The sequence below is a fragment of the Falco peregrinus genome, chromosome 6, assembly GCF_023634155.1.
Source record: "Falco peregrinus isolate bFalPer1 chromosome 6, bFalPer1.pri, whole genome shotgun sequence".
Lineage (NCBI taxonomy): Eukaryota > Metazoa > Chordata > Aves > Falconiformes > Falconidae > Falco > Falco peregrinus.
The window spans coordinates 65,114,253-65,126,988 of NC_073726.1; the positions used below are offsets into that span (position 1 = coordinate 65,114,253).

General features: G+C 43.2%; 2 protein-coding genes and 1 long non-coding RNA gene across 6 annotated transcripts in view; 2 read left to right on the plus strand and 1 right to left on the minus strand.

The window, feature by feature from the left end:
- The first annotated feature begins 429 nt into the window (after positions 1–429).
- On the plus strand, positions 430–1,075 carry NDUFB2 (NADH:ubiquinone oxidoreductase subunit B2). The gene is made up of 3 exons (XM_055807278.1): positions 430–571; positions 649–793; positions 868–1,075. Exons 1-3 carry the CDS (start codon positions 501–503, stop codon positions 940–942), a joined length of 291 nt encoding a protein of 96 aa, XP_055663253.1. The 5' UTR covers positions 430–500; the 3' UTR covers positions 943–1,075.
- A 1,375-nt stretch (positions 1,076–2,450) lies between these two features.
- The window catches only part of BRAF (B-Raf proto-oncogene, serine/threonine kinase), an 88,421-nt gene continuing 78,135 nt past the window's right edge, over positions 2,451–12,736 (minus strand). For all 4 annotated transcript variants that reach the window (XM_055807276.1, XM_027784064.2, XM_013297773.3 and 1 more), the window contains exon 19: positions 2,451–10,436. In XM_055807276.1, coding sequence (XP_055663251.1) covers positions 10,414–10,436 — 23 coding nt within the window. In that variant the 3' untranslated portion in view covers positions 2,451–10,413. The remainder of the gene's footprint in view (positions 10,437–12,736) is intronic.
- Positions 10,392–12,033, plus strand: LOC129784669 (uncharacterized). Its single transcript, XR_008747679.1, has 2 exons — positions 10,392–10,470; positions 11,647–12,033. It is a non-coding gene; the product is annotated as an uncharacterized LOC129784669 (long non-coding RNA).

Genomic DNA, 12,736 nt, shown 5'->3' on the forward strand with positions numbered 1-12,736 from the left:
CGCGGCGCGGCGCCGCCACGGCGGGAGGGACGCAGCCCGGACGGCTCCGGCCGCACCGCGCGCGTGCCCCGTTGCCAGGCAATCAGGTGGGCTGGACCACGTGGGCCGCCGAAGGGAGAACAGAGGGGCAGCTTATTTCTTTACCCCCTTCCCTAAACACGAGCAGCCGGCGTCGCCTTCGTCCCCGTTCCCAAGCGAGCGGCTTGGCTCGGGAGGCGGCCCGCTCCCTCCTGTGCGCCCTCCGCGGGTGACGCCAACTTTTGAGGCTCACGAGGACCTCCCCGCCGGGGCATTGGTGCGGTCCCGCCGCTCCCAAGTGCCGGGGGAGGCGGGGGGCAGGGCTGCCCTCGCAGCCACAGAGGGGCGCTCCCTCCTGCGGCCCCTTCGCCCCTCCGCAGCCCGGAGTTGGTAGGCGCCGGGGCGGGCCAATCGCCGCGGCTGTTGTTGGGAGGCGGCAGGGGTGACATTGCGGGAGCGGGGGGGGCGGCAGGGCGGCCGTCATGCTGGCGTCGCTGGGGCGGTCGGCGGGGCGGCTGCTGCGGACCGGGAGCGGCGCGACCGGGCTGCGGCAGTGAGTGGGGCGGGCGAGGGGCAGGGGCGGGCGAGGGGCGGGCCGGGAGTGACACGGCGGCGGCGCGTTCGTTGCAGCGCGGGCGGCGAGGTGCACATCCAGCCGCGGTACCGGCAGTTCCCGGAGCTGACGCGGGCGCAGGTGATCCGGGGCGAGGTCCTCAGCGGCTTCATGTGGTTCTGGATCCTCTGGCACTTCTGGCACAGCTCGGACATGGTGCTGGTGAGGCCGGCAGGCGGCGGGCGGGGGGGCAGGGCCGGGGCCGCGGCCGGGCTGTGACCGTGCCTCTCTCCCAGGGCCACTTCCCCTACCCCGACCCTTCGGCCTGGACGGACGAGGAGCTGGGGATCCCTCCGGACGACGCGGAATAGGCGCCTGCGGGTGCGGGCGCTGCCGGCGGCACAGCGGAACGGCTCTGCCGCCCCTCCCGGCGCAGGCCCCGGCCCCCGGGAGCGCGGCCAGGCCGGGCTTTGCGTTACACGGCAATAAACACAGTCACCAGTCCGCACGCGGTCCGGGTCGTGTTTTAACTTGGCTCCGAAGGGCCCGGCTGGGATGCAGGGCCGGGGCATCGTGCCTGGCCCTGCTCGCTGGCCGCCCTCACGCCGTACTGCCAGAAGTGCCCGTCTTCCAGCAATTACTTCTGCACTTCCGAAGGTAAATGGCCCAGTTCTCTGCTGTACAGAACGCAGGTGTTTGTGCTGCTTATTGCCTTCACCTGCTCTTGGGTAGCTGAGTGCTGGAGTCCAGGTAGTCTAGTTTTGGGAGTATGAGCCTGCAGTGTAACTACTTTTTGGTGAGTTGTAGCTTAACTGCTGCCAGTTCAAAACTACTTTCTTTGCTGTGCTCTAGACCCAGCATTAGCTAACCGTGAGGACACATTCCCTCTGTGTCCGAGAGACCTGTGCTGTTGTCCCCTTAAAGAACTGAGGCTTTTGCTGGTTTCTGTTTCATTACCCTGTCTCTTAAGCTGCTGTGTTCACATTATGGCTCTAAAACCAACAGCTTCAACCACTGCTGAGGGCAGCATGGGCACTGTGTCAGGGAGGTCCTGTCCCTGCTCTTAGCAGTGGTGGGGGAAAAAGAATAGGTTGAAAACGTTCTCAGGATTCTGTTCTGCTACTTGCAGGCCCCTGGAACCAAAGCTTTAGCTCCTCAGTCCTAATTTCAATAAACATTAACTGTAAACAAACTCTTAAGTTGTATCTTGAGTGCTGTAGGATTTCTGGAGAATGAACATTACTGCTTTAGAGGTGGGGTACTTGAATCCACATAAGCTTCTGTAATGTTTTCGCAATACGTAAGGTGCTGCCCCTAAGAAATAAGGTGATCTGCCCATGTTCAGTTATTTAAAGCTTACCTACTGTGGATTCATGGAAGAATCCTGTCAAAGCTCTGCCAAATAACCATTAAAATGGTGGGGGGAAATAAAACTTGTCCATGTTAGAAACACAGAGAAGCTAACTTACAAGATGTTTCACTGAGATCTTGTCACCAGAAACCAGCCCATGTAACAGCTGTCATAGAAGGAGGGGAAGTTACCCTGAAGAGAACTCAAGACCAGCTTTTCCCAGGGGGAATTGCCCTTGGGTATTACCAAAGCTCAGAATAATCCTTGTGAATCAAAACCCTCTGCAAAGGTAAAAGTGCCTCAGTGCTATGCGCAGCAGTTCAGGAGGTAGCAGTCCAGCGTAAGGAAGATCAGTTACTCTAGGCATTCCAGGGTTGGTTGGTTTTGGGGCTCTCCCCCCTGCCCCCTTTTTTCCTTCACAGAGTTGTATTCTAAAGCAACAACAAAGTACATTTTTTCACACCCCTGAACCACCTCTGGAACTTCATGGAGAGGAGTTGTGAATTAAGTGATAAACAATATCCTTCAGACCTTTCCATGCAGTCAATCTTTATTATAGCAGTATTCTCGTATTCACATCAAGTACATAGAACTTTTTGCCTTTTTTATAATACAGAGTTCTTTAAATAACTTTACACAGAAATAGTTTTCTTCAATCTGAATTCAGCTATCAAATTTTAATATGTTTTAAGTCTCCATGCTCTCTAACCAAACTGGACAATATTTCCCATTGTACAAATTTACATGAGAAAAACTCCAAAGTACAAATGAAGGGAGAACAAAAGTAAAGAGGGAAGGAACAAACAAGAAAAGTTGTATTGGCAATTACAAGGGAAACTTGAGAAGGAAAGAAGGGGAGTTGCCATGACCTATGTAACAGGAAACTGAAAATAAACATTTTGTTACAAACTGAAAAAATAAATACAAGTTTCAAAACAATTACTCCATTGCAGATTTTAAAAAGCAGCTATGGAAACTTACTAACCCAATTGGTTGTTTTTTTTTTTAATTAAGCAGACTGAACCTTCTACTTTGCAGTCATAAGCCCCTTGCAAACCTCTGGTGGTCAAAAAAAATACACAGCTGAAAAGGAATGTGTTAGCACAGAGTTTAAATTGGTGGGACATACATTTCATTGCACTAAGGAACAAACAAAAGAAATCAAATCTGTATATAAATTTCCCTTTCTTCTCCTTACTAGATACTTTGCTTCTCATAAACAAGCCTCTGTACTATGAGGTAATGCCATTGTCTTGACTATATATAAAAATAATAAAGTTTAAAGGATATAGATGTGTGTATCTATAAACTTTAAACAAGCCAGTCCTCTCTCACTCCCCCACAGGGTCCAAGTACTGAGCGCTACACCTTCCATCGCTTTTCAATGAAACGTGTGCCTTGTGCCTCTTGTGGAAACCCCCCCAAGAAACCAGTGCACCTTTCCTAATCTAGGAAAAGCAGCCTGTGCTCAAGTAAGACAGACAGTGCAAGTCATGCACAACAGATTACAAACACATAGACCTGCTCCTTCAAAACAAGGCAGTCGCAGAAGGCAACAGTGGCCAGCCTGCATGTATGTTTTGACAAAGGGGAAAAGGGATCCAATCAGACAGCTGATGACTGATTACTTTTGCAATTGCTGAAGAAAAAAGTCACCTGCCCAGCCCTGGGGACCATCACCACACCTGAAATGAAGTTAGAACTGCAGGTCAAAGGGCCAGAAGGGACACTGCACTTGCAGCCGGTCCCAAACAGACCCTGCTCTAGTGGCACAGGTCAGCACTGGATCCCAAAGGGTTTTCAAGGGTGGCAAGAAGTAGCGGGCAGGACTTTCCCCAGTCCCAACAAATGAGATCAGAAGAAAAGCAACATTAATTGGGGTTGCCAACACATGCAAATTGGCCACTGTCAGGTTTCTGTCAGTCGAGGAGAAGTGGGGGGGAGGGCGGGGCAAGAAGGGGAGGCAGGTAGGACACAAGGCTCATGAAGGAATGATGTGCATTTTTTTTTTTGTTGGTTTTTTTTTTCCCCTAAAGGTTCACAGCTTTGAATAAAAAAGCACATTTATTGCACTTACATTTGATTTTAGACAGAGTTAATTTAAATTATGCCCTCAGAACCCCCACTGATCCCAAATAACCCAACACCCAAGTTTGGTCCATTTTGCCCCCTAGACCCAACATCCATGCCCAGATGGTGCGATTCATTTCTTCTCCTAACATTCCACTGAACTCCCAAACACACAGACAGACTTTCTTTTCAACTAGGGTGAATACAGAAATGCAACACAGAATGACATTTATCAAAACAAAACCCAACCATTTTCCCAACCTGAACAAAAAAGAAAACAGTTATTTTTTTGTGGTTTACTTGCTCAAAGGTAAATGTCACACAAGGCTTATCCTAAAGTAGAGCTGCTGCAAAGGTGACAAACTAGACAAAACGACCTGACAGGCCACTGTTGGCTCTTAAGGAGCTGGATGAGCTGAACACGCTGCTGCTGTGATGCTATGAAGCAAATACCTAGGTAGTTTAGAAGTTTCTAAACCCTCCCATCAGCTCCCTTCTCTTAGGGAAACAGTTTCCTTGTGATTTAATAAAAAAAAAAAAAAAAAAGGACAAAATACGATCTTCTCACATGTACTTTTAGTGCAGAATTTGGGGTAGGTAGAAGGATTCCAGATAGTTCCTGGAACATTCGTAAAACGTTTTTACACTTTACTTTCTAAAAGGAACAAAACCAACTTAAAATTGGTCTGATTTTTCATATGAATTGTGCCTTTAGACATAACTTTATGATTTACAATTATGTCCAAAGTCTTGCCCCAAAGAAGAAAAGGAAAAGATCTGAAAAAGCACTAATACCAAAACCCATTATTTTGTCCTTTATGGACAAGTAGATTAAATATGACACTGGTACATAGGTACTGCCAGAAGTCTGCGTAACCGGTTTGAAATCTGAACAAATTCAAACAGACTGGTTGTCCCTCAGCTGACAAGACACCTACCATCTCCCACAGCTGATGTGCAATACAGTATGCAATCACTGAATTACAACTGCAAGAGGCCCGAGGAAGAACTGAGGAAACCTGCTGATATTCCAGAAAACAAAATCAATTGTGGTTTCTGGGCCAGGGAATTAATTGTATGGTCTGGTATATATGGACTTTCATTACATGAGTACTCGCCATCAGTTTCTCCTCATCTAGCTGTTGTTTTTCATCTACCATCTCATTCCAAGATGCTGTGACAGTGTAACTTTGGGCCTCTTCGGAGCTTTCCATTACCTTTCTTTAACAAGATCTTTGTGTCTCGCAAGGGGGAGGAGAGATTATTTGTTTTTAAAGTAAATTAACCTCATTTAACTTTTGATAGAGCAGATTTCAAGCAGCAGGTTTACTGTAACTTAATTAGGTATCCTTCAATTCCTAGCTTTGAAATGGTTAACAGGTATTTTGGGAAATGCTCTCTGCCCTCCTTGCTCCTTTACAGAAGTTTATCAGCTCCAAAACTACCTATCTACAGTAATAGCTATATACAAAACTACTGCATCAGAAGTAAACCAAAGCCACTGTTCTAGTTACAAAGCACCTGGTTTACATTCTGTTGTACTTCTTAAGGTTGTAAAGGCACATGATCATTTGGCAAACTGCAAAAATTGTTTTGGGGGATCCCTATGTAAACCATTTAACAGTGTCTTGGTAGCTCGCTTTTCTAAAGAAAAGAGATAATGCTAGTTTTCATCATAATTTGTTCTCAGTATACTCTAATTCTGCATTTTTTAAAGTTTCCTCCTTCCAGAGTTTCGTAGTTATATGCTGCTGTCATGGTGCTGACTTAGTAACTTCTGTGTTAGCATCCATGAAACTTAAAATGCTAAGAAACAGTCCTAACAGCTTTACTCTGCTCTGCTCTTCCGGTAATTTTATTGACTAGGTAAGACATAAATGAAGCAATGGAGAAAGATACTTAAAATGCATGCCAAAACAAAAATGAAGTGCAAATGCATATTAACAAGGCTACAGTAAACAGAAAATTTGTTTCATAAACTTCTATGTAAAATGCGTAACAGAAAAACCAGAAAATCCAGCACCTTCAAAGTGATGCCATTAACAGTCCACTCATGCACCTGCTTTTTAACTGAACTTGACTGTACCTAGAAGCTTTGCCTGTCAAATTGTGCTACCGGTGATACTTTTTTCAACAGACAGAAGACACGTTGTCTACAGTACTATGAATAGTTTGTGCTACACATGCTGCACTCACAGTCAAGAAGGGAGTGAAATCTATAGGCTGCAAAACTGTGAAATGTCTACATGCTTCTTCCCTAAATTTAGCCCCTCCAGCCATCAAAACTTCCACTTGAACTTGTTCGCGAGGTTTCTGAGGATCTGGCTTCCCCAAATGTTCTGTAAAATGCTGGATACATTTGCATGACCAGGCAAACACAGAAGCAAACCTATCTACGCATGATCTTCGATGTCTTTTTTTTCTCCTGATTTGGGCATTTGTGGACAGATGTGGTATTTATCAACAGCCACCATTTCACTGATTTTATGTCACAAAAGCCAAATTCTGCCTCTAATGAGCACATACTAATCTAAGCGATGTTGAGTGGCTATGATAAGATGGCTGTATTTGGCCTCAATCAGTGTGCATCATCAGCTACTAGACCACTCAAGTGCAAGAAAAAATGATTTTAGGTAAGCATAAAAAGCAGAAGTGGATTCATTTAATGACCTGCATGAGTTTCACAAAAAAGAAGTGACTGGGTAATTGTATCTGGGGCCATGTAGGACTTAATTCATGCATAAATTACTTTCAAAATAACCAGGCCTCTATACTCGTAGTATTTGGTTTAAGCTCCACTACAACGTTCCAGTTCCAGCAAATACGCTGCAGGAAACAATCACATACTGACAGGGAAGATGCAACAAGGGGAACAGGGCTCTAACTGGATGGAAAATGAAAGGCAGAGGGGAAGGTGTACATGTGGTTCATACAGACATGAATAGCTGAGATTGGATACTGGTATTTTTGCAAGTAATTATTAGATACTAGACACTGTAGAGCCAAAAGCAGTATGGCTGTCTAGGTGTTTGCCCCAACATGCACACACAAAAATACATACTAATATTTCCATAGTATGGTATGTGCTTGTGGTTGGGACACCACAGAAACGCTTTAGAAATCTGGTGTTATGGACATGAACTGGTCATTTCAGTTTACCTCCTTCATCGCACTGCTACACAGGGCACTCAGTTCTTGCCTACTCTTATCTCCCCATTCACTAAACAGCTACAGGGAACCTTTAGGACTGGTTCTGATGGCATGCAAGACATCCAGAAAAACTCCTGAAGGAAAAGATTTAAAAAAAAATTAAAAAAATAATCCTAATTATTTACAAAGCAAATTTCTTCCAAGTTTTGCCATGAGTATTACGTGGGACCTCTTACGGACAAACACACATTACTACAGCTAGCTGGAGGGAAACAAACGTACATGAAAACCAGTAGAAATGCATCCTGAAAGGACTTCTCTAAACAGCAGCCAAACAACTTGCACATTCCTCAGGGAAAAAAAAAAACCCCACAAAACAGAAAAACAAAACTACAAACAAACCAACCCCAATACAAAAAAAAAAACCCAACCCCAAAAAACAACAACCCAGAGATCATGTGTTACTTATAAAGTGCTTTGCATGGACAAGGATAGCAATTTTCCTTGTGCTTTTCCTATGGGCTCAAGAAGCATATTGTAGACTAATGGGTAATGAATCTTCACAAAAATAAGTTCATTTTAAGCAAAGACAGAATGAAATTCCAATCAGTTATATTTTAGCAGATAACCTTCTGCCAGCATAACCCTGTGGAAGGAAACCAGGGCTTTTAACAAGCTCTGTGAAACAAATGAACCACCTGTACATACTTGCTCCAGTAACAGTTTCTTTTGAGAGAACACTAATTTCCAGTATGCCCAATACGTACAAATGAGGCCACACCTCATACAGGGGCTGGAGCAATGCGTGGGGTGAAAGGAGAACGAGCAGTGACTACTTCACCCTCTGGGAGCCTGTATCTGTAAATGCTCTCACCTGCCTGCTGACCCCAGTGGCCCCAGGCTCCTTCCACCTCTTGGGTACTGTGGTATTGGCCACAGATGGTCACCAGGGAGCACTGGATTTCACTGGTCTGCACACCACCGCTCGCTCATCAGCTTCTCCACACTGGAAAGTGGCTATTGCTACTATTTAAATTCCTGCCAATGTCAATAAGGAAAAAAACCTTACAGCATCTGAAGACCCACAGCAGACAAGAAAAAAATAATTGTGCTTTCTTTTTTTGTTTTGTTTTTAAACGCATCCTGTACACAAAATCAATTCTATTCATGTACCAACATGAATCACTTCATTTTTGTAGTGACTATTAAGTCATTCGCTATTGCTGTCTTGCTAATGTTTGTGGAATTAATATGGAATACACAGTATTTCAGTTATAATTCCCACTTCAGATTAGTCCGGTCCCTATAACCCCAGTAAATATTTACTGACAAACAAAACAGACTACCAGCAACACCGCAGAACTCCAGGGTTTTAAAAGCACGTTCCACTACCAATGTGCATTTCTCCCTTCACCTGGGAACAACCTTCCACAGACAGGAACAGTCCGATTCTCCTAGGGAGGGAAGGACAGTATCCTCACCCAATACATCCATGTTTAGCACAGACACCACATTCACACACATTTAACTCCTTCATTTATTTGCTAAGATTTTTTGTAACACCCCCCCCACCTGCCCCCAGCAAGAACCTCCCTGCTAGAGGGGGGCAATTTCTCCTGCCTCACCTGGAGTGGTACAGGGCAGACAGGAATCAAATTCTGAAAACTTCTGAGCTTGAATCTCTTTCTAATGTGGTCTGACTTGCCTCTGTACAAATAATTTACACGTAATACCACATACCAGAGAACTCTGCAAACAGATCACATCACAAGATACTCTACTAGAGGTAAACGATGTGCAGAACTTTGAGTTGTTTTTTCCCTGACTGGGTAACTTGTCAAAAAGCTACCAACCATTTGAAAACCAGGATTGGAGGACAGGAAAACAAAGCATTCTAATGGAGATACCGCCACCTTCATCCTAGTTTGCAAAGTGTACAAAAGAGAAAGACAAATGGAAGGGAAGAGATGACAGGGACGAAAGCAATGAGAGGAGAAGTAGTCAGCGTGGATCCAGCAAGTACCGTTTTGTTTTGATCTAACAACTTGCCATTAGGACAAGATGCTCCACATTTACACACACACTTATCAGAGGACGTTTAATTAGCAGGATAAAAATCCTTTAAAAAAACCTCTTGAAAGTACCAAAACATAATTTTCGGAATGTCTAATTCTAGGGGGTTTTGTATTTGTATTCAATTCAACCTGAGAACTTTTTTCCCCATTTATGAAAACATTACATATTGGTAAGGTACCTGGCATTAACCTGCACCCTCATTTAAAATAAAACTTTTAAAGTAGGTACATACACCATTCAAAGTCTGTATCAGCGATTCTTCTACAGACTTCAGATGCTGTGGTAGCATCTTTGATAAATACATTGTATCGTATGATACAAAAGAAAAAAATAAAAGAGGACAATCTTGCTACTTTTGTTTTTTTTCAACTTCAGTTTGTTGCTGGACCAACAAAAGAGGGATCTACCTAATCCTTCTAAAGATGTTTTATATGCACACACCAAGAAAATACTGGAAAAGGAAAAAGGTTAAGGTTGGTGGTGGTTTGTTTTTTGAAGTAGTAATAAAGAAAATCTGAAAAAAGGTGCAGCAGCATCCCCTTTTCCTTCAGATTAACCTCTTTGCCTTTAGAGTAACATCTTCTACAGCTCCCATGACCCCACACTTTTAATTTTACTGGCATAAACCCCAATAATATAGACAGATTTAGGTGTTTGACATTGTAATACAGTGAAAAGGGGATACTGCATTGTCCATAAATCAGTGAGTACACCAGGAAAAAAAAAAGATCAGAACGGAGCATGATTCTTTTATATTAGCACTCATCAGATTTTCAGCCTCTGATGGTACGTTGTTAGAGGGAGAAAGCCGACCGGCAGACCATCCAAAGCAAGTCTCTTAAGTTGCAGCAGCAGTTCCATCCCCTTATGCCCGAGCACCACAGTCAAACCACGAGGGCCCTCTCCTCTCTCCTGGGAATGATGCCAACGGCACAGGCAGCCACTGCGGGTCTCCGAATGCACGTGGTAGTTTGTGTTGAAGGAGAAACACTGGCAGCAGAGGATTCTGGTTCCCAAAAAGGTACTTTTTCCCATTGTGTTGGACTGGCAGTTCCATTCTGCTCCACTTTTAAGCTTATGGGTATCTTTTTCTAAATTACTTTAGGTTTTGCAGAGCAGAATAGAGTTTTGATGTTAAGAAACTGTAGGAACACAAGACTTAAATAACAGAGTGGGTGCTGCCATGGTGCTGTGGCTACTTGAACGCTGCAAATTCTCCTGTAGAGGGAGGACAAGAGCTTGGTTTAAAAAGGTAATTTCAGTCACTAAATGGTCAGAGATTTTCTCCAGACTAGCTGAACATTAGGTTGAATGTAAAAGATGTTAAAAAATGCAAACTGTTAAAATTAAAGCATAAAAGAATACATAGTGAGAGATCACTGAATACAGACCCAGCATATTTTTTTACTGAAAAAGAATTTCTTGCAAGCAAGCTGTACCCATTCTTCCCAAGACAAAGGTCTGAAAAGTTCAAGCAAAGTCTAATTCATCATGCATTTGAAAATAAAATGTATCAGTTTAATTTCACTTTAAACTCCTTATTGCACATATATCCTCCTGAAAAGCAACAAGTGTAATAAATGCGTCAGACTGCAACCTGATTTCTATTCTGGTGTAAAAGTGGTTTAATAACAAAGAACTATTTGACACACCCGTTAACCGTTGAAGACTATATACAGTAAAGTGCCTGAATATTAAATCAGTACTAAAAAAACCTGCCAGGATCTGGTTTAGAGACCAACATAACAACCTACTGTGGAAAAATAAGAATGGTGAGATTGTCTATTCACTCCCAGAGCAGAAATCAGGCCTTGCTAATAGGGAGCACAACAAATAAAGCAACCCCATGCTTCCTTCACAATTATGAAATAACCAATAATTCTATGCATTGCTTTCACATGCAACGATCTCCTGAAATTCTACATAGCTTATTTAGTGTCAGCATGCCATGAGATAGACTGGTAGTCCCATTTCAGAGATGATGAAACTATGGTATAGAGTAAAACAGCTGTCCAAAGTCTTACGAAGTTTGCCAGAACACCAAATAGAAGCTGAATCTAAGATATTCATTCTTTTAACCTTATACTTCAGCCAAAAAATATCCCTGCCATCCACAAAGAAATTGTATTCTATAGGATTTTTAGGGAGGGGTGTCCAACTATCCTTGACCAAAACGACTCAGGAGAAAGAGGAAAAAAAGAAACGTACATATAACTTCCCTGTGTTGGGTTTCACATGAATTTTGGGTTAGTTTATGCCCTCAGAGCTCTCCTAATAATGAAGGACTGATAAGCAGGCATAAGAGACCCTTTGTTCTGTTCAACAGAGGTGTGCTGAATGCCATTACATCCAAACAACTGCTCTGCTATCTTGGTGTCCTTCCATCCTTTCAAGAGTGAGTGTTTTGTTGGCTTTTGTTTTTCTTAAGATTCCTATTCCAAATATTGGAAACAAATGAGAAACAACCCTGCAAACAGAATTTTAGGCCGACAGCATTAATTCCATGGAATGTCTTGCTCTATGAAGAGAACCAAGAAGAATGATCAACAGTCTGCATGAAGAGGGGGAAGAAAAGGCATCTACAGGACCTGCCTGGTAGGAACAGCTGATACGGCTGATCTAAGGGCACTTGAAAGGAGGGAGAGAGCAGAGGTCTCTATGCATCATAGGAAATGAGAAGGAAGTACACCCAAGGTCTAAAAGTAAGGGCGGCTGGCACAGGGGGCTGTGACATTCCTCAAGCTCTGTGTGTCTTGATAGACTGTGGTGGTAGGTTTAAGTTGTAACAACAAAAGAATAAAAAATTCATGATGGATCTAATTGTCTGGTTTACTAGTTCTACCAACAGATAAAAGCCTTGCTCCAAAATACTTTATAATTTTTCTTGCTTCTCTCTGACTTTCACTGATCTCCCAACTCTCTTCACAGCATCTTCTAGAAACATGCCTTTTTAAAAAAATATTTTTCTTTTAAGAGAAAGACAAAAAAAGTAAGCAAGTATTGCCTGTGAGGCTAATTTTTAAGAATGACATTCATGCTTAGCTACACTTTCAAAACATGCTCTGCTTAATTTATTTTTCAGTCTGCCTTCCTAAACTGCTGATTAAAGATCAATTTATAAACAAGACATGGTTCTTTCATTACTCATCTTGTCCTTCTGCCCATTTCTGGTAATAATTCAGCTTTTAATAGTTGTACAGGGATTTCAGAAGATAAAAGATGAACCATTAATTGGGAAAAGGCAATGGAAAAACAGGATCAGAAGTCAAGAAGCATTTCAGATAGAATGGTAGCTGTAAAAAGGTGATTTTCAGACTTTTCTGCCATTTAAATAAAACCTTAGCAAAGACATTTTCTTTGACAAGCTAATGCTAAATCTTCCCTTTCAAAATTCAGGTGCTAATCCGATCTCAAATCAACAGGCGACCCAAATAGGCAACATGTTCACCCAATAATGAGATTACGTCAGTTGAGCATGCATGAAATGCAGTCACCAGTAACAGCTTTCCCTAGATGAG